We start from the raw sequence: 22,909 nt of genomic DNA on the forward strand, positions 1-22,909 counted from the left end.
CACAAATTGTGTCGGCATTTGCAATAATCGGAAATCGTTGCACAAATATTGGCATTTGCGGGTAGATTGAATTATAACTACTTGTTGGTATATATATATATATATATATATATATATATATATATATATATATATATATATATATATATATATATATATATATATATATATATATATATAGAGGGTTAGGTTATTTTGTTTTCACTATCTATTGTGTGCCCATATGATTGACTATGGACCAATCATTTTAGTTATTTTAAGAAAGTAATTAATGCATATTACATGTTGAAGATATAATAGGTATTAATTACATCTTCAGCATTTAATATGCATTAATTACTTTCTTAAAATAACTAAAATGATTGATCCAAAATCAATCATACGGGCACACAATAGATAGTGAAAACATTTGAACCTAACTCTTTCTCTCTATCTCTCTGTATATATATATATATATATATATATATATATATATATATATATATATATATATATATATATATATATATATATATATATATATATATAGGGGACGATTCACTTGAAAATTAAAAAAAGTAGAGATCTTGAGATTAAACCTCAACCACATATTTCGCATTTGCCGCTATAATGCTCCAGCGTACCAGCAGCAACGATGTATGCCTAATCATAAATGATTATATGGCAGAGAGGTATAATCATACAGGATTATATATGTTTATACGTATATGCATAATCATAAATGATTATACATATATGTCTGTTCACAGATTGAGTAATCATAAATGATTATTATAGTTAGTCGCAAAAGAGGTGGTGGTGACAAAGGTGGCGGTGGTATAAGTAATGGAGGTGATAATGGTGGGGTCGACTGGTGTCAAAGGTGGTGGTAGTGGCGGTGGCGGTTACGGTGGTGGGGATCGTGGCGGAGGAGAAAGGAACGGGTGGCACTATGTAATCATTTATGATTACACCAGACCTGCAGCGCCGGTACGCCGAAGGGTTAGAGCGGAAGAAGTGAAATACATGGCTGAGGTTGACTCTCGAGATCTCTATTTTATTTTTAATCTCAACGGAACCTACCTCTCTCTCTCTCTCTCTATATATATATATATATATATATATATATATATATATATATATATATATATATATATATATTGTGACGTACCTTTAGGAACAATACTTTGTTCCTATCTGACCAAAATCTCTTTTTTTAGTCGGTCCACCGCTTCTTTTTTACTTCTCCATCCTTCCCAATCCTTCTTCGGCTCTCTTTTCTCTTTGACTCTCTTTTCCCACCGATCATTCCTCCGACTTCTAGAACCTTTATCTACCGCCTCATTACTACTGCTTTCAATTTCATCTCTCAAACCTATCCATCTTCCACCAGCTTATTTCATCTTTCAAACCTATCCATATTCCACCGATTATTGGACCAGCCAACTCATATCAATCATCGCTTCCACCTAGCTCCTTAGTAAGAGCTACCGACGAACTCTTCTACCATCACCATAACTCTCTACTTTGTGTCCACAAAAACTCTTATACACACCTCCGTGCCAACCATTTTCGGAACCATCAACAACAACACTATCCATCGAACCCTAAATCGTCCCTCTTACTCCCTTTGACAACTGCATGGAATGAAACAACCATTCACTGATGACTCCTTCCCCGCTGATATTCTTAAATTTTGGTTTATTGCTTTCTCTGCCTTTGATTCCGCCATCTACTTCATTTTCCCACATCATGATGGATTTATTTTCTTTCTTTGCCTTCAATTTCCGGTTGTCAGTTCTCTATTTGTTGTCTACTATTACCACCGACTGCTTCAATTAGTTTTCTTAGGTAAACCCCTACCTTATAAAATTGGTTTTCTCTGGTAAACCCTAACCTTATAACTTCTTTACAGTACGTTTTGTTTTTTTTACAATACGTTTTCTTTTGGTTTATATTGGTTTTCTAAACGTGTTTCCTCCATCAGCCTAAATTTAAAGGAAACACGGAGAAAAGAGGGATAAGACGAGGAAGAGGAAGAGAAAGTTGAAATTCGACTTTAGGCAACTACATTTACATCATTAGTGGCTTTTCATTCATCTGTTTTTAATTTTGTAAACACTATGGATACAACTCATCACTACAAGGTCTTTTTCTTATATAGGGTCATGAAGTAAAGGTGTTTGATCCATCTTTTCTTAGAATTACATTGACATATTGATTGCTTGCTACATTTCAGAATTCAAGTGAGATTATAACTTAAATTGATGCTAATATTCATATGATTTCTATGAATCTTACCCATCATACTCACTCAGACCCTCACGATTGTTGCAACCAACAAACAGAAAAGGTATTTTTCATATTTGCTATAATTAATTTTCCATTTAGAAATGTTTAATCTCACTCAACCTCTACTTTGTAATAGCATAAAGTAGTTTGTTTTTAAATTTGTTCAACAAGCTTTCAAAAGTCAGTTGTGGTAAGACTATTATTGGAAGGTAAATGAAGACTAAAAGTGGTTCTGGTTTGTTGTGTTATAAGGTAGACTTTTTAAGGTATATTTTGGTAGAAATCTCAAATTACAATGTTGCAATAGTAATATATGATTGTGGCAGTAGTTGTACTTTATGGGTGGCTTCCTTTTGGGTAGGGAGGTGATATTGCTACGACAATTTTTGATAGTTCCACTGAAAAAAAAATATAAATTGAGTTTCAAAAGATCTTTGTATTCCACTATAATCTCACATCCCACGGAGGAATCGCTTGGAGTTTCAGAGGGTGATCATACAAATTAAGAATTAAAAACTAATGAACCTTTGTAGCTTCTGTTTTGAAATACACATCCCATATATGGAAGACCACTTTATATCACTCAAAACAAAGGAGACCTCGTTATAAATATACATCACTGAACTACCTTTCGTCGCAGCCATGGCGACAAAAGGATTGGATTTGATTGATTTTGTATTTCCCATATTAAGGTTCAACCATTACCAACATGTAGTCTTCTTTGCTAGTTTTGTTTCAATGGAAATATCACCTCCGTATATGTATGCCCTCATCCTCCTCGTATTGGAATCAAATCACAGCCCTTCCTCCGACATGGCGAGCAAACACGATAACGACGACGCAAGCTCCAACGATGTCAAGGCTAAACGTATGTTCTACGAAGTTTTGCAATCAAAAACATCTATGATGCTTCTCTATGCTAAGAAAACGATTATAGCTTCGAAAAAGTTGAACAACAATACAAAGATCTATCTGGGGGTGCCGAAGAAAGTAATTTCCTACATAAGACACAAATCCATCAAGTTACGCCACCAGATGAAAAGAACATGATAAGAAGGAGTTGATCACAGAGGTGACAGGCCGACAGAAGGAAATACTGATAGGGGATAAATAACTGCCCTGTATTTCTCCAGAGTAATCTATTATGATGAAGACAAGAACCTAATTAGTGAGTTACCCATTCGATCACCCTACTTAGTCCGTTTCCAGGATATGTTTGTACTCCTGCGAGGTCCAGTTGGACCTCAACGCCTGGGCGAGAATTAACGTCTCAGTTATGTTAGCTCTATTATGTAAAATACTCGTTTTATTGTTTTCTAGTGAGAATTTTGTAGGTTAAATCCCAATTCTGATATCCACTTGAAGATCTTGTGTTTTTTTTAAGGAAACATTGATATTTCCCTCTCTAAAGTAAAGAAGGGTGTAATTGTCAATCTGTATTATTTTCCAGTGGAGGTATAAAAAGTTGCCATGGCAATATCACTTCCCTTTTGGGTATCATCTATTCAGTTCACCATGTATTGCTTTTGTTTGAAGCTCACGTATTTGATACCATTTATCAAGTTTGTATTTATGTCATATATGCTATTTTTATTGGGATGTGTTGCTCCTGGTCAGCATTCTGATGCTTACATGTGTATCTTTTTAACAACATCATGGAGAAGGAAAGCAAAACCCACATTGTAATAGATGTAATTGGGGAGCCAATTCAAGAGGTCCTTGCTCTTCCCATATGTTACATTTTTATTACCACTTAAATTTATGTAAGGCTCAAGTCTAAGTGATTTTATAAAAAATCACTACCTTTTTTAACATCCCGATTCCCAGGAATGAGAAATTTTATAAAAAACGCAATTTTCCTTGGAACTCGTCGAGTTGATGGCCTCAACTTGACGTGTTGAAAGTTTTTGGGCCGAGGATCTTTTTGGACCGAGGATCGTTATGGACCAACTCGACGAGTTGGCAAGGAAAACTCGACGAGTTGGTGGCTGAATATGAAACCCTGATTTTTAGGGTGTTGCACCCTATTTAAAGGCCTTAAGTCCCATGGATGGCCTCCCTAATCGCCTTCTGTATCCATAAACCCTAAAATTTCTGCATCTTACCCCAAGTTCATAGTGTGAGCTTAAGAGTTGCCTCTTTTGGTTTCCTTTTTGAAAGAGCTTGAAGTTGGTGGTTCCTAGCTTGAAGGGAAAGCTATAGATCCAGACTCTCCTTGAGTTTTGCTACTCTTTTGAGGTAAAAAGTCAAAAACCTGCATATCTATTGCTTAGCTCTCCTCCTTGGAAGTCTATTGTCATATTTGGCTCATTTTTGGTTTTGTTCATGTGTTGAGCCTTTCATGAAGCTATCACTTCAGATCTAGGCCTCCTTCATGTTTTAGGTCCCTTATATAGCCTTTTTTGAATTTTGGAGCCCTTGGTGACATACATGTATGTAAGGTGAGCAACTTTACGTGGGTTTCCAACCCTTGGGTGTTAGATATACATTTATTAAGCATTAGATTCGATAAAAAGGGGTTGAATGTGTTAAGACTAGGAAAACCCGACAAGTTGTCGTGACAACTCAAAAGGTTGGCTCGGGTTTTCCCCGATCTTCTAGGCACTGTGCGGACTCGACGAGTTGTCCTGACAACTCGGCGAGTTGGCTTCGGTTTTCCTGATTCTCTGAATACTGTAGGAACTCAATGAGTTGGTAGGTGAAGTCGATGAGTTGGGTCAACATGGACTGTTGACTTTGACTTTGACCATGGTTGACCAAGTTTGACTCTTGAGGGAATTTTGGGTATTTTGGGATTGGTCAAATGGTGGTTGGAGGCATTTGATTTCAGATCTGAGATTCGGGAGTTGGATCTTATCAATCAACGCTACTTGTGAGGTGAGTTCACCTCATTATACTAACAGGGTCGAAGGCACCATGGTCAGCCCTTTGGATTGTATCCTGGTTTATTGTATGATGATGTGTGTAGTGATCTGTTAGATCTGTTTCCCCATATATAGGATGATGCTATGATTAGTGATCCATTAGATCTGTATGACTGTCTGTACATGCTAGCTAGTGTTTGGTATGATATATGATGGCGGTTGGTTTGAGGCGGTCCTGCTTTATGTTGAAGGCCAACAAACCCAGGACGTCCCAGATTGACTAAAGGCTCAGTGGGGCGTACGAGTTAGGCCGAAGGTCCAGAGAACGTTCCAAATAGGCTAAAGGCCCGAGGTGGTGTACCTGTCATGCTGTAGGTTCTGTGAACGTACCAGATAGACTCTAGGTCGGTGGAGTGTTCAGTCAGACAAAAGGCTTTGATTGCATGTTATTTGTGATATTGTTTTGGTTTTGTGTGGTATTGGTATTTTGGGGGATCTCACTAAGCTTTGGGTTTACAATTGTGGATTATGTTTCAGGTACCACAGAGGATTGCGGGAAGGCAAAGGCGTGATCACCTTTTTAGAAGTGATGGATAGAATGGAAGGGCATTCTCAATACTTATGAGATGTGAAAGAATAATAACAAGAATCCACTTCTTGGTAACTAATAAGCTATTACATCTTTTTATGTGTTTTTTACTCTATTGAAATTATCTACCGCATCTCACCTTTAGTATAAGGTTGGAAACAAAATTTTAAAATTGGATAAATACTTCCAATTCAGATTTTTTTTCTCCATAATGTGACATGTTATAGCAAATTACCTATATTACTGATTTGGTCCCAAGATTATTATACTAATTGCTGCTGCTATAATTTCTTTGTTTTGACTAATTATAGTCTTTATAAATACCTTAATGGTAGCTGTAGATACAAATATTGATGCATAATCAGATCCATTGACCAGAACTCTGTAAAACAGTAAAACAGTTGCTTAACGAAGAAATCAAAGAGGTATATAGAGTTATGCCCTTGGAAACATTACATTTCATTGTTTTATATATTTATAGTGAAAATCCAAAAGATGAGCTTGGTGCAGTCGTACCCTAGAGTTTCACCTGGATAGTTTGATTGAGCAATGATGTGTGTTGTTTCCGATGGAAGTAATAGGATTATGACATCTTCTTGAGTTGAATGTTGATTTGAAGATGGTTGTGTACATTTTCCTAAATTCAATCTGTGTTTTTTCTTGTAGATATTATGATTTTGTGTTTCAGTTTGAAGTAATTCTTAATGTCCACTTTTTTTCTCTATCTTGTGTGTTGAATACATCAATTATCTAATCATAGTTCCAATTATCTAAAATGAATTTATTTAAATATTAATACCAGGTTCTACGCTTTCTAATTATGCAAATCTTGCTATAAGTTGAACAGGAAGTACAATTTCAGGTAATTTCATTAACAAACTATTTTGGTTACCGGTGTCGACTATAGATTGTTTCCAGTTAGCCCCATTTGAACCTCCATTTATATCATTCATATAAACTGATGCGAGATTAAAATTAATCAATATTCAGTTGGATTCATCTCATAAAGTTGGTTCATATTTATACCGACTAGTCCTCACTACTTTGTAGCGGTGACATCAAATGGAGATCAGTACACTAATATAGAAATTACAAGCCAGAATGTTGCCAGTGAAAAGTATGGCCAAATTATTCTTAGAAATTAATCATACATATAAAAGCATGTAATACTGTATAGCATTTTACAAGTTTCAACTTAAACATTGTTGTTATCTGTAAAAAGAATACCAAAGTATGTTGTTATTCTGGATAAATAGATACGAGTAAATTACCTATATTTATAACCTTGGTATCGTTTTTTCCAGGAATGCTTGAACGAAGGACGTTTACATTATTGGAGGCACTAACAATATAAATGGATCTTTTTATAAGTTTTACAACAGCAACAGACAATTATACCCCACTAATCTTTATTTATTTTTAGGACTAATTTAGTTTAGTTATCTAGAATAATAACTAGATAATGTTGGTGATTTTAGTGTCACCATGTCATTTTCTGTAACTGCAACTAACATGTGAGCTAAGGGGCTTCTTAATTTATACTCTAATATATGTATAGGTTGGTGCGGAGTGCACACATGTATAAGATCGAATTAAAAGTCGGTTCGACGACGAGTAGGGGGTCTGGGGGCAGCACCCCTAGGTCCGGGGTTTCCAAAGGGGCAGCACCCCCAGCGGGGTACAAGGGTCAGAGCCCCTGGCTGGGGTCCTGCTGCTTCATCAAACTAACGAAACTTGTTAGCTTCTTGAGGGTGATGACAGTAAAACTAACGAAACTCATTAGTTTTGGTAACCCTAAATCCTCATTAAATCCGGATTATCCTGACTTGCTTCCAAAGCAACTAATGACGGGCCAACCCTAATAAAAGCCTAATCTCGTTTAATATATAAACGGCTCTTCTGTCTCAGAAGAGGGTTACGAATTTTAGCTCTCATTTTCATAAAACCCTCACTAAATCTCTCAAGCAAATTGGCTTACAATTTTTGTGCCTAGAATCATAAGTGTCCACTTGGATTATCCTAGGCTGAATTTCTTATAACCGAGGCATAGGGTAGAAATATCAGTTCGGAAAGTGCTCTCACGATCCAAGTTGGTATCCAGATCTCCACCATAAACCCTATTAATTTTCTTACATTCAAACTGATATTATATGTTCCTGGAGATGGGTGATTTAATCCACGAGATGACCACTAAGTTTGCAAAGCTGGAGAAGTTCGAAGTTGTTGATTTCAGGCGATGGAAGAAGAAGATGCACTTCATGCTGACTACTCTGAAGGCAGCATACGTGCTGACTACTCTTAGACCAGCGGAGCCTGAAGCAGGTGTTGTCAAGACAATTGAAGAGATAAGAAGGAGACAGAAGTGGGACAATGATGACTACATCTTCAAAGGTCACATTCTGAACGGTATGTCTGATGCTTTATTTGATACCCTTAGTGAAGCCTTGTGTTCCAAGGAGTTGTGGGACACCCTTGAGTTGAAATATATCACTGAGGATGCTTCTAGTAAGAAGTTTTTGGTTAGTGATTTTAACAATTATAAGATGGACGATTCAAGGTCTGTTACTTAACAATATAATGAACTCCTTGGCATATACGGTTAGTTTAAACTACACCATATGAATATGGATGAATCCATTGTTGTATCAACCATCATTGACAAACTGCCTTCATTCGGGAAAGACTTCAAACATAACTTGAAACATCAAAAGGAGGAACTGTCCTTGGTTGAACTTGCTAGTCACATTCGTATTGAAGAATCTCTTCGTGCGAAGGAAAGTGACAAATCTGAAAAACCCAAAGGAAAAGTTGAACCTGGACAGCCCTCGGTTCATATGGTTGAAAATAAACCAAGGAACCAGAACGCAAGTAGGAACATGTCCCAAGAAACTCCAACAAAAAGAGAAAGAATCTGGTTTGTTGGAGGTGCAATCAAGTTAGACATTGCAAGCATGATTGTCGTGTGAATTTAGGCAACAATGGTGCTGGAAATAGTGGAACCAATGGGAAAGTGAACGGGTCTTCGGCCCAAAGTTAAAGGAGGTGAGTTTTTGACTAACTTTGATAATTCTAATCAGAATTATGTTTACTATGTTTCATTTATCCCTGAATCATTCTATATGCAAGATGATGATGTTGCTTGGTGGATAAACTCTGGAGCAACGAACCATGTATGAAAAGATAAATAGATGTTTGAAACATTAACTCCGCTTGAAGATGGGTCAGTGCTAAAAATAGGAGACAATTCTTTTATTCCTATTTGTGGTTTAGGTGTCGTGTGTCTTGAATTTACTTCTGGAAAGACAATTAGGTTATTTGATGTTTTGTGTGTTCCTAAGATTCGTAAGAATCTTGTTAGCTCTAGTTGTTTGAATTATGATGGTTTTAAACAAGTTATTGAGTCGGACAAGTTTGTTTTGTCTAAGGGTGGAATGTTTGTTGACTTTGGATATTTAAATAATAAAATGTTTCGTTTGAATATTGTTGATAAATTATTACCTGTACAAAATTCTGCATTTGTATCTTCTGCTTCTAATGTTGATAAATCTATGATTTTGCATATATGAATAGGTCATGTCAACTTTAGAAGGATGCATGAGATGTCAAAGGATGGATTAATTCCAGCCTTTTTTGATGACATCTGATAAATGTAAAACATGCATGCTTACAAAAGTAACAAAACAACCATTTCCTAGTGTCACTATAAATTCAACTGTTTGGAACTTGTGCACAGTGACCTGTGTGATTTTCACTCCACTTTTTCTTTGGGAAATAAATAGTATGTAGTCACCTTTATTGATGACTACACTCGATTTTGCTATATGTATTTGTTACATTCTAAGGATGAAACCTTAGATAAATTCAAAATATACAAACCGAGGTGGAATTGCAATTGGGAATTTCGGTTAAACGTCTGAGGACTAATAGGGGAGGTGAATATATGGATCCCATATATTTTCAATCAGTGGGTATCATTTATGAGACCACGACACCTCACACACCCCAACAGATTGGTATTGCTGAATGTAAAAATCGAGTTTTAAAGGAAATGGAAAACTTGAAGCTATCATACTCGGATTGAGTGAAGGATTTTGGGGAGAGGCCATGTTAACAACCTGCTATTTGTTAAATAGGGTTCCAAAACAAAGGAAGAAAACAGTCCCATATGAACTTTGGTTCAAGAAAAAGCCGAATTTGAGTTATTTTCAGGTTTAGGGATGTCGGGCAGTTGTAAAACTCACCGAGCCCAAAAAGAAAAATTTGGGAGAACGTGGACTGATTGCATATTCATTGGAAATGCAGAACATTCCAAGGCATATACGTTTTATGTAATAGAACCTAATCATTCGGTTTCAATTAACACTATTATTGAATCATGGGATGAAATTTTTGATGGGATGTGGTTTTCATCAATTTAAAGGCCTAAGGATCTGACTTTTGGTGCTAATAAAAAGAAAAATTCATAAAGTCAAGATGGTGGTATCGTGCAAGAAACACAAGAGCTTCGTAAAAGCAAAAGAGGCCAAATTGTGAAAATTTTCGGATCCGACTTCCAATTGTATTTGGTGGAAGGTTGAAGAGATGAAAGTAATATTGAATACTCTTATTGCTATAGTAATAAAGATGACCCTAACACATATCAAGAGGCCATAGAGTCTCATGATAGTGCCTTTTGGAAGGAAGCAATTAATGATGAAATGTCATCAATTCTTGAGAACAACACATGGGTGTTGTCTGATTTGCCTCCGGGTTCTAAACCTCTTGGTTGCAAATGGATTTTCAAAAAGAAAATGAATGCTAATGGGACTATTGAAAAATTCAAAGCCCACTTAGGCATTCAAGGTTTTAGACAAAAATCCGGCATTGACTATTTTGATACGTATGCTCCATTTGCACGTATTTCTACCATTAGATTGTTGGTTGCCTTGGCAAGTATCCACAATCTGGTTATTCACCAAATGGATGTGAAAACAGCCTTTTTAAATGGTGATCTTGACGAGGAAGTTTACATGAAACAACCAGAAGGTTTCGTTATGCCCGGTAAAGAGCATATGGTTTGTAAACTTGTCAAATCTTTGTATGGGCTGAAACAAGCGTCTAAACAATGGAATCAAAAATTTGATGAGGTGATTTGTCTTTTGGTTTCAAGAAAAACCAATATGAAAAATGTGTTTATAGTAGACTTGATGATGCTACTAGAGCTTGAGTGATCATTTGCTTATATGTAGATGACATGTTGATTATTGGTCCCGATCAGAATCAAGTGGATGAAACAAAGAAATTGTTATCATCCAAGTTTTCCATGAAAGATTTAGGAGAGGCTGATGTAATTCTTGGAATAAGAATTAAGAGGATGAACAAAGGTTTGGTGATGACTCAAAGTCATTATATTGAGAAAATTCCCAAGCGGTTTAATTTAACGATTGTTCTCCTGTGAGTACTCCTATGCATCCAATGTGAAACTAATGCCAAATAATATTGTTCCCATTTCACAGTTGGAATACTCTAAGGCTATTGGTAGCTTGATGTATTCCATGACAAGTACCAGACCTGATATTGCTTTTGATGTGGGTAAGTTGAGCACGTATACTAGTAATCCTAGAGCTCAATATTGGCAGGCAGTGAGTAGAGTATTCAAGTATCTCAAGGGAACCATGGACTATGGCTTGAGTTATTTGGGAAGTCCTTCGGCTTTAGAAGATCATTCAGATGCAAGTTGGATAACCAACACGGAGGATCATTCCTCAACTTCTAGTTGGATTTTCGGGGTTTCTCATTTCTCCTAATCCGACTTTTTGCTCTGCCATGATTTGGAAGATTATAGTTTATTTGTTTCACATAGTTCTTTAATTACATCCGTTATTTATTTCTCGTGATTCAACTCTCCTTCACGTAGAGGACAAAAGTTTCACCCACGGCCGTCTTACCAGGAAAGTCACCAGCGCTTTCTTTCTTGTTTAATGTAGATTAATTTTTATAAGTTGATTACGATATGTGAAAATGACCAAAACATGTTTTGGTGAATTATCGGAATGGTTTATTATTTCTTCTTTTAAGGTTGATTACCGGCAACCCAAACCGGGCTTATTTTAACCCCAGCCTCAATGGGGCGAGTTGATTCAACGGGCACTTTAAAGGCTCACTCAACTCAGCGGCGGTGGCTAATGGAGGGCCAGGGATTCAACCCGTGACCTGTTTGATATCTTGCAACGTGCAAGTCTCCCCCATCCAAGGCAAATAGTTTATTATTGAATAATTGAAAATACCCAGTTTTTAGTCATAAGTGTGTAGCCTGGAGGAAACTTTTGCAAAGGAGTTTAAAAATATAAAAATAATGTTTCGAAAAAAATAATTATGTATTGAATCGATGAACAAAAATAAAATTTGAAAGTATATTTTGTTTTGTATAAGAATAGAAATGATGATTAATTAAGAAATTATAATAACAAAAATAATATTAATTAAACCAAAAGTTATAAAAACAAATTATGTAAAAGACCAAAATATAAAATAACAATTTAACTTTAAAAGTATGAGATAAAAAGGGATCATGACTTAAAAGGGTAATATGCTTTTCGATTTGTACATATTTAATCACTTAATTAGTTTTTTTTCGTCTATATTTTCACCTTCAACTTGTTAAATTGTACACATTCAGTCCTTATGACCGGTTACTCCAGGTTAGTTGGAAAAAATGACTTAATGGGGTAATATATTTCTCATTTTGTACACATTTAATCCTTAATATTTTTGTACACATTTAGTTCTTAATATTGTTTTTGTTTCGAAATAAACAATTTTTGTTTTTTGTCAGTGGCGAGTTTAGAAGAAAAAACTATGTGGTTTCCTATTTAAGTGAAACCAGGAAAAATGAAATAATTAAAATTATTAGTTGTGGGGTGGGTCGTGTATACTATTGTAAAACTCGTATAATTCGGCCGAGTACTCCACAAATTACCTGGGCTTGGCTTTCTACTAAGGCGAGTTTTTCCTACTTGGCTAAGAGAATCAGAAGTCTTTCAAACTCAATAGAACTCACACCGATTCAACTTAAAAAACAATCCCTTTTAGACTAAAGCATTGTTAAACTAATAAAATCGGTTCAACATACAAAAATACTATTAAATGACTAAAACCAGGTTAAACTTGTAATAAATCAAGTCTAAGATTTTAATCGTTAACATTTTCCCTTAATAACTCCATTGAATAATGTTGGAGTGGGAGATAGAAAACTTTATTGCTTAAACAATCCATAATAAACCTTCCCATCACCCTTCCCTTTTATAAATAACAAAAATCACATAACTTTTACTTTGATTCTGATGTGGGTTATGTAACAACGCAAATTTTCAAACAAATTTTTCATCTTAAAATATATTTATTTCCATTCAAAACAAGGCATAAATAGTTTAAGTATTCTGTCAAATACAAATAGTCAAAATCCCAAGATCATAAAAGCATTCTTCAGTGTGTATCGATCACGCCGGCGCCTTCCCACGGTCCTCGCTAGTACCTGAAATACATGCACAACAACTGTAAGCATAAATGCTTAGTGAGTTCCCCAATATACACTTACGCGCATACGCCTTTCCAGGCCCTGACCTTCCGGTCCATGTGTCTCAGGGGACTTCCGTCCCTACTGGGTAAACCTTCCCGTCCTACCCACGCCGACCTTCCGGTCCATCACACAATATATTGCCTTCCGGCCCATAACATATTGCCTTCCGGCCCATAATATAATCGCCTTCCGGCCCATAACATACATAGCACATATAACAAGCAGCTTACCACATATAGCATACATATCACATATCATAGCTGACCTTCCGGTCATACAGTCAAACCCTTCCGGGTACAGTATAGTGAGAAGACTCACCTCGCGAATGCTGAAAGCTAGCAAATCCTGAAATCACTCGTGCACAATCCGACGAGCTACAACCTCCCTATAACATCACATATCCCTCATTAACACTTATATCTTCTAAGTGTGACTATCCCTAAGAAGTCAGACTTAGGTCAACTCTGGTCAACGGTCAACTCGACCGGACTCGGCGAGTGCCATGGCGACTCGGCGAGTCTAGACGTCCTCCCCAACTTCCCTTGATGTTCCCTTTCTACTCGTCGAGTATCCCTCTTGGCTCGACGAGATCCTCGTGGAAGAATCGCGGGGCCACCCCGACTCCACTCGTCGAGTCTGAAGAACAGCTCGACGAGTTCCAGTAATCTCCAAGCTACTCGCCGAGTCTGTTCATCGGACTCGGCGAGTCCATGCCATGCAGTCGATCAAACTGCTTCCTGAGATAAGTTTTGTCCCGACATACACAAACATGGGACCTTCTGGACCTCTAAGGGTCCTAATACAGAGGTATAGTCGTTTGGGTAACGATGTATTAATTCATCTAACCACCAAATGGGTTCCATAAACCCTAAATCCATACACACATCAACAATACAGAAGGAATTCGAGATATTACCTGAATAACGCACTCTCTGTGTCCCCAAACCGCAGAACTCGAATCCCTTGCAGTTCCTTTAGCCAAAACTCTTCTCCTCCTTGCACCACAAATTCTTCAAAAGCCCTAATACCCTTCAAACTTGCTCTAGATGCCCACAGCCGTTTAGGGTTCTTCTCAATCGACTAAAAACGAACAATGACGGCATATGATGCGTTATATACGACCCAAACCTAAACGGTTAGGGTTTTCGCTAAACAGCGTAGACTCGCCGAGTCCATATCTGGACTCGTCGAGTCCGGTCGCGATCCCGCGACCAAGTCTGCGGTCCTACTCGGCAAGTCTAGGCTCCAACTCGTAGAGTCCCCTCTTAACTCACCCCAAAACATAATTTAACAATACCTGAGATTTCGGGCTGTTACAACTCTCCCCCACTTGGATTAGACTTCGCCCTCGAAGTCTCATTCTGAAAATAGTTCCGGATGCTGCTCCCGCATCTCACGTTCCGGCTCCCAAGTCATTTCCGACCCCTTACGGTGTTGCCACTGAACCAACACCAGAGGTACTTCCTTGTTCCTCAGCACCTTGATCTTCCGATCCCTGATGGCCACCGGTCTCTCGGCATAATTCAGGCTCGCATCCACCTGAATATCCTCCAATGGAACCACTGCCGACTCATCGGCTATGCACTTCCTCAATTGCGACACATGAAAAATGTCGTGGATCTGACCCAACTCCGCTGGCAACTCCAACCGATAGGCTACCCGGCCTATCCTTGCAATCACACGAAATGGCCCAATATACCGGGGCCCCAACTTTCCCCTTTTCCTGAATCGAATCACTCCTTTCCAAGGAGAGACCTTCAGGAGAACGAAGTCGCCGACCTGAAATTCAAGCTCGGATCGGCGCCTGTCTGCATAACTCTTCTATCGGCTCTGGGCAGTCAATAACCTCTGTCTAACTTGCTGAATCTGCTCTGTCGTCTGAAGCACGATCTCTGTGCTACCCATCACTCTCTGTCCCACCTCTCCCCAACAAATGGGGGTCCGACACCTCCTACCATACAACAGCTCAAAAGGCGGCATACCAATGCTCGAATGATGGCTGTTGTTGTAAGAAAAACTCTGCTAAGGGTAAATATGCATCCCAGCTACCCCCGAAGTCTAACACACACGCTCGAAGCATGTCCTCCAGTGTCTGAATCGTCCTCTCGCTCTGACCGTCTGTTTGGGGATGGTATGCGGTACTAAAATGCAATTTAGTACCCAGCTCCTCATGAAATTTCTTCCAGAACCTGGAAGTGAAACGCACATCACGGTCTGAAACAATCGAGATCGGTACCCCATGCCGAGATACCACCTCTCTCACATATAACTCCGCCAACTTCTCCGCTGAAGAATGCTCACTGATGGCAAGGAAGTGTGCACTTTTCGTCAACCTATCCACAATCACCCAAATTGCATCAACTCCCCTGGCAGTCCTCGGCAATTTGGTGATGAAATCCATAGTGATTTGTTCCCACTTCCACTCGGGAATCTCCAATGGCTGTAACTTGCCATGCGGTCTCTGGTGCTCGGCCTTAACCCTACGACAGGTCAAGCACCTCTCAACGAACCATGCGACGTCCCTCTTCATACAGGGCCACCAATACTCCTTCCTCAAATCCAAATACATCTTCGTAGCACCGGGATGGATCGAGAATTTCGATCTATGAGCCTCTTCCATCAAAGTAATACGCGTACCGCCCACGAACGGTACCCAAATCCGACCCTGAAACGTCACAAGCCCTCGTCCATCCTTAACGAACTCTGAAATTAACCCCACAACCCGCTCTTTCTTCTGCATTTTTGATCGCACCACTTCGGCCTGTGCCCCACGAATAACATCCAATACTGGAGTCATCACAGTCAGTCTCAAACATACATCTCGTAATGGAGTGCTCTCCGCTCTACGGCTCAATGCATCGGCTACCACATTAGCCTTGCCTGGGTGGTACAGGATCTCACAATCATAATCCTTGACCACATCCAACCACCTCCTCTGGCGCATATTTAGGTTGGGCTGATCCATCAAATGCTTCAAACTCTTATGGTCCGTGTATATCGTACATCGAACCCCATACAAGTAGTGACGCCAAATCTTGAGAGCGAACACTACTGCTCCCAACTCTAAATCATGCGTGGGATATCTCGCCTCATGAGGCTTCAGCTGCCTCGACGCATATGCTATCACATGACCCCTCTGCATCAACACTGCACCCAGTCCCGAAATCGATGCGTCGCAATATACCACAAAATCTTCCATCCCTTCTGGGAGAGCTAATACCGGGGCTTCGCACAACCTCTGGCGAAGTGTCTCAAAGGAGGTCTGCTGCTCGGGCCCCCATGAGAATGCAACACCCTTCCGGGTCAATCTGGTGAGTGGCACTGCGATCTTGGAGAAATCCTTGATGAATCTCTGATAATACCCTGCCAACCCAAGGAAGCTCCTGATCTCGGTAGGTGACTTCGGCACCTCCCAACTCATCACCGCCTCAACTTTGGCCGGATCGACCAATATCCCTTTTTGATTGACGACATGTCCTAGAAATTGGACCTCCCGCAGCCAGAAGTCACATTTGGAGAACTTTGCATAAAGCTTCTCCGACCTCAATACCTCGAGGACCTCCCTCAAATGCTCCTCATGCTGCTCTCTAGATCTAGAACACACCAGAATGTCGTCGATGAATACAATCACTGACCGATCTAACATCGGTCTGCATACCCTATTCATGAGATCCATGAACACAGTCGGGGCATTGGTGAGCCCGAAAGGCATCACCACAAACTCATAATGCCCATATCGCGTCCTAAACGCTGTCTTCTGGACATCCCCATCCCGCACTCTCACCTGATGGTACCCTGACCTCAGATCGATTTTGGAAAACCAAGATGCTCCCTGCAACTGATCGAATAAATCATCAATCCTCGGCAACGCGTAACGGTTCTTGACCGTTAACTTGTTCAACTCCCGGTAATCAATGCACATCCGGTGTGAACCATCCTTCTTCTTGACGAACAGAATGGGTGCTCCCCATGACGAGCTGCTCGGCCGAATGAATCCCTTCCCCAGCAACTCCTGGAGCTGCGAGGACAACTCTTGCATCTCTGGAGGTGCAAGACGATAAGGCACTTTGGCAATAGGCGCGGCCCCCGGAACTAGATCGATGCCAAACTCTACTTGCCTCACAGGAGGTACTCCCGGCAGCTCCTCGGGGAAAACATCTGGAAACTCGCGCACCACAGGGACCTCCTCAACTGATTTCAGTCTCTCGGAAATCTCCCGCGTATCCATCACATACGCCACAAAACCCTTACAGCCCTGCTGTAGACATTGCCTCGCCCTGGCGGCCGAACAAAAAGCTGATCCCGAACGGGTACCCTCGCCGTACACCGAAAGAACTCCCCCACTATGGTCTCGTATAGTCACCAACTGACGCTCACAGTCGATGACAGCGCCGAATCGGCTCAACCAGTCCATGCCCACGATGACACAGACGTCACCCATCGCAATAGGAATCAGGTCTATCGGGAACTCAACCCCGAAAATCTCTAGCACGCATCCCTGAAGAACTTCCGTGGCACAAATCACTTTCTCGTCCGCTATAGAAACTCTCAAAGGTCGACTCAACGACTCACGACTAACGCTGATATGCTGACTAAAGGCTAAGGACACAAAGGACCTACTCGCACCCGAGTCAAATAACACTAAGGCAGGCACAGAGTTCACAAGGAAAGTACCTACGCATATAATAACATAAGCATAACATCTCGACATAAAATAAATACATGAATTACAACATACCTGCCATGACATCGGCGCAGCGCGGACCTCCTCCGCAGTCAGCTGAAAGGCTCTTCCTCGAGCCCTCGGGGCCTCGGCCTTCACCGGTCGAGTCGCAGTAGCTGCGGCAGCAGGTGCAGATCCCTGAAGAAGCTGAGGGCACTCGGCCTTCCTATGGCCTGTCTGGTTGCAATGAAAGCAAACCGTAAATCCCTTGGGACACTCCCTAGCAATGTGCCCCTCCTTGCCACACTTGTAGCAAGCACCAGATCGACACGCCCCCTCATGACCCTTGCCGCACTTTTCGCAAGTGCGGCCCTACGAACCTCCTTTGCTCGCATCGGCGGACTTTATCCGCTTGGCTGCCGGCTGGAACTGAGCCGGTCGCCGGTTCACCCGCTGAGACTCGGCCTCCTCCCTGGCCTGGGTCTCCAACTCGATCTCGCGCTTCCTAGCATTCTCCTGAAGCTCAGCAAAAGTATGATAAGTGGAGTTCGACACAAACTCCCGGATATCCCTCCTCAACACTCCCAAGTACCGGCTCATCCGAGCCTGATCATTGGATACCAGCTCGGGGCAGAACATCGCCCTCTCATGAAACTTCTGCGTGATCACCGCAACAGAATCAGTACCCTGCTTGAGGGTTAAGAAATCCTGTACCAATCGTTCCCTCTCCACCGGGGGAACATACTCATCCCTGAACATGGCAGTAAACCCCTCCCATGTCACTGCTGTAGTCTCTGCCAAAGTGAAGTTCGCCGTCACGAACTTCCACCAGTCCTTCGCTCCCAGACGGAGCTGGTTCAATGCGCACCGTACCCTCAGGTGCTCCGGGCATGAACAAGTGTAGAAGCACCCCTCTATATCCGCGATCCACCTCATCGTAGCAATCGGATCCTGCGTTCCATCGAACTCCGGTGGCTTCGTGTTGCTGAACTCTCGGAACAGCAACGAGTCACCCCCTTGTGGCCTAGCAGCGGCCACAGCTGCGGTAGCTACAGCGGTTGCAGCCTCAGTCAACGCAGCGTACCGCTCATCAAACGTCTCCATCAGGGTGGTCTTAATAGACCCAAACATCTCCGGGATCTCAGCCCGGATCGCCGCCGCTACCTCCTCGTGAACCATCTGACGAATCTCCTCGTCACTCACACTGCTCGAACTCGCTCCGTGGCGTGGTCTAACCATGATATCTCTGAAATACAACATAAATCTATCAGAGACTCCATCGAGTATAATCGTACTCGATAACGCAACCCTACTCAGTCTCCGATATCCAGGGATTCTTACTTGGGCCTCCCACTGACCCGGTGTCTTCGGTAGTACAGGCCCAATACTACCGACCACACCGCATCGGCAGTCATCCCAAATCTTCCTCCCCAAACCCCGGATAGTGAGTACTCTACTTCTGTTATGCACTATCTACTCGCACACTAACAAAGCATCTCATATCGGCAAACTTCCCTAGACTAAGGCATCACAAATCAGGCCACTCTAGTCCTATCATGAATACCTAGTCTTCTAGCATGCATAACAATTCATATCATATAACATTGTAAGGTATTTTGGGGGTCTTTACCGTTCGGGCGCTGACTGATCGTACACACTGCTTCTTTCTTGCTTACCACAAAACCATTTATAAAGGTTTATGCCTTTATTTTAAAAAGTTTCCTCAAATCCTCGGTTTGAGTTCAGTTACCCCGAAGGTGCACCCGAATCCCTCAAACCAAGGCTCTGATACCAATTGTAACAACGCAAATTTTCAAACAAATTTTTCATCTTAAAATATATTTATTTCCATTCAAAACAAGGCATAAATAGTTTAAGTATTCTGTCAAATACAAATAGTCAAAATCCCAAGATCATAAAAGCATTCTTCAGTGTGTATCGATCACGTCGGCGCCTTCCCACGGTCCTCGCTAGTACCTGAAATACATGCACAACAACTGTAAGCATAAATGCTTAGTGAGTTCCCCAATATACACTTACGCGCATACGCCTTTCCAGGCCCTGACCTTCCGGTCCATGTGTCTCAGGGGACTTCCGTCCCTGCTGGGTAAACCTTCCCGTCCTACCCACGCCGACCTTCCGGTCCATCACACAATATATTGCCTTCCGGCCCATAAAATATTGCCTTCCAGCCCATAATATAATCGCCTTCCGGCCCATAACATACATAGCACATATAACAAGCAGCTTACCACATATAGCATACATATCACATATCATAGCTGACCTTCCGGTCATACAGTCAAACCCTTCCGGGTACAGTATAGTGAGAAGACTCACCTCGCGAATGCTGAAAGCTAGCAAATCCTGAAATCACTCGTGCACAATCCGACGAGCTACAACCTCCCTATAACATCACATATCCCTCATTAACACTTATATCTTCTAAGTGTGACTATCCCTAAGAAGTCAGACTTAGGTCAACTCTGGTCAACGGTCAACTCGACCGGACTCGGCGAGTCTAGACGTCCTCCCCAACTTCCCTTGATGTTCCCTTTCTACTCGTCGAGTATCCCTCTTGGCTCGACGAGATCCTCGTGGAAGAATCGCGGGGCCACCCCGACTCCACTCGTCGAGTCTGAAGAACAACTCGACGAGTTCCAGTAATCTCCAAGCTACTCGCCGAGTCTGTTCATCGGACTCGGCGAGTCCATGCCATGCAGTCGATCAAACTGCTTCCTGAGATAAGTTTTGTCCCGACATACACAAACATGGGACCTTCTGGACCTCTAAGGGTCCTAATACAGAGGTATAGTCGTTTGGGTAACGATGTATTAATTCATCTAACCACCAAATGGGTTCCATAAACCCTAAATCCATACACACATCAACAATACAGAAGGAATTCGAGATATTACCTGAATAACGCACTCTCTGTGTCCCCAAACCGCAGAACTCGAATCCCTTGCAGTTCCTTTAGCCAAAACTCTTCTCCTCCTTGCACCACAAATTCTTCAAAAGCCCTAATACCCTTCAAACTTGCTCTAGATGCCCACAGCCGTTTAGGGTTCTTCTCAATCGACTAAAAACGAACAATGACGGCATATGATGCGTTATATACGACCCAAACCTGAACGGTTAGGGTTTTCGCTAAACAGCGTAGACTCGCCGAGTCCATATCTGGACTCGTCGAGTCCGGTCGCGATCCCGCGACCAAGTCTGCGGTCCTACTCGGCGAGTCTAGGCTCCAACTCGCCGAGTCCCCTCTTAACTCACCCCAAAACATAATTTAACAATACCTGAGATTTCGGGCTGTTACAGGTTAGATATAGATAAATTTATAAATCAACTAATTAGGTCGTTAAAATTGATCACCTATTTTGATCAAACACTATAAGGTAGGTCCTAAAAATTTTTCAAGATGGTTCCTAATTTTTTTCCTATATAACTTATTATAAGGTTTGAAAATTAAGGTGGGTCAAGTGACCCACCAACCATCTATGTAAACTCACCTCTGCTTTTGTACTCATTCAATAGTTATGAATATGGGACAATCATTGATGAAGTGTGTGAGGTTGTTGATGTTTATGTGTAACGTTTCATTTTCACAACAAAAATTTTCATTTTTAAATAAGGAAAAAGTCATTGATTATAAATTTATTATTAAGAAAAAACGTTTATTCCAAAATACATTTATCGAAAATCAGAGTAATATAAGAAGCACAGACTCCTCAATACTATTGATGAATGTGTACAGTCACGCTTTCGCCTTCCCACGATCAACGATAGAACTTGAAAACATAAACAACTAGGTAAGCATAAAGTTTAGTGAGTTTCCCCTAAAATACCCGATACAACAAACGCATTATCATGCATAACGGGCCCACACTCATCAGATTGGGATACCTTGGCCTATCAGTCATCGGACTAGAATGCCAACATGCAACAGATCCAATCAGTCATCGAACTGGAATACCCAGGGTTTGGTGGAAAACATAAACAACTGGGTAAGCATAAAGTTTAGTGAGTTTCCCGTAAAATACCCGATACAACAAACGCATTATCATGCATAACGGGCCCACACTCATTAGACTGGGATACCTTGGCCTATCAGTCATCGGACTAGAATGCCAACATGCAATAGATCCAACAAATCCAATCGAGCCTCCGTGCCTACGACTTACAGCCGACACGTACTAGGTATCTTGGCCTACAGCATATAGCAGGACCACCTCAACCTATCCCACCACCATATGGCTATCCCATGTAAGATGTTGCGAGAAAAACTAAGGAAATCATTCATAAGTACTGAATGATTACAAAAACAAAAATGACTTATTTTGCAACAAAAAAAAATATTAAGGATTAAATGTGTACATAAATATTAAGGACTAAATGTGTACAAAGTGAGAAATATATTACCCTATTAAGTCATTTTTACCGGCTAACCTGGAGTAGCCGATCATAAAGACTAAATGTGTACAGTTTAACAAGTTGAAGGGGTAAATGTGGACGAAAAAAAGTCAGTGACTAAATGTGTACAAATCAAATAATATATTACCTTTTTAAGTCATTATCCCAGATAAAAAGTATAATTTAACTATTAGATTAAAATTACCTGGAGGAAAAATTGTAGTAAGGTACCAAAAACTGTAATTTAACTATTAGATTAAAACTACTTGAAAGAAAAATTATAATAGGCCTTAAAACCATAGAAAAAATAGTTATTTTCATAAACATGTTTATATTTGTAACTTACTTTAAATGCTTTAAAATTTGTAATGTGATCTAAATTTAGCCGATTTAATTTAGGGAAAAGAAAAAAAAAATGAGGAGTGCTGACAGATGTCATTTTATGCATCTTTTAGAGTAGTTTTTATTAGCATTTCGCATCGTATTATATGCTTTTTCATGTTCATTACTATAAATAATGTTCAACTCATGTTTATCGTCAAAATTTCACA

The 22,909-nt window shown here is 40.5% G+C and overlaps 1 protein-coding gene across 1 annotated transcript; it reads left to right on the forward strand.

Annotated features, from left to right (window-relative positions):
• The first annotated feature begins 7,886 nt into the window (after positions 1–7,886).
• On the forward strand, positions 7,887–8,690 carry LOC145040683 (uncharacterized). Its single transcript, XM_078988590.1, has 2 exons — positions 7,887–8,243; positions 8,328–8,690. Exons 1-2 carry the CDS (start codon positions 7,887–7,889, stop codon positions 8,688–8,690), a joined length of 720 nt encoding a protein of 239 aa, XP_078844716.1.
• The last annotated feature ends 14,219 nt before the right edge of the window (positions 8,691–22,909 follow it).

Source organism: Lactuca saligna, chromosome 4 (genome assembly GCF_052625555.1).
Source record: "Lactuca saligna cultivar CGN05327 chromosome 4, ASM5262555v1, whole genome shotgun sequence".
NCBI lineage: Eukaryota > Viridiplantae > Streptophyta > Magnoliopsida > Asterales > Asteraceae > Lactuca > Lactuca saligna.

What these genes read in the sequence shown, in the direction of transcription:
- LOC145040683 (XM_078988590.1), top strand. Translation starts at nt 7,887, where the DNA reads ATGGGTGATTTAATCCACGAGATGACCACTAAGTTTGCAAAGCTGGAG. An exon ending in CTTCTAGTAAGAAGTTTTTG is followed by an intron (nt 8,244 to 8,327) that starts GTTAGTGATTTT and finishes ATATACGGTTAG; the next exon opens with TTTAAACTACACCATATGAA.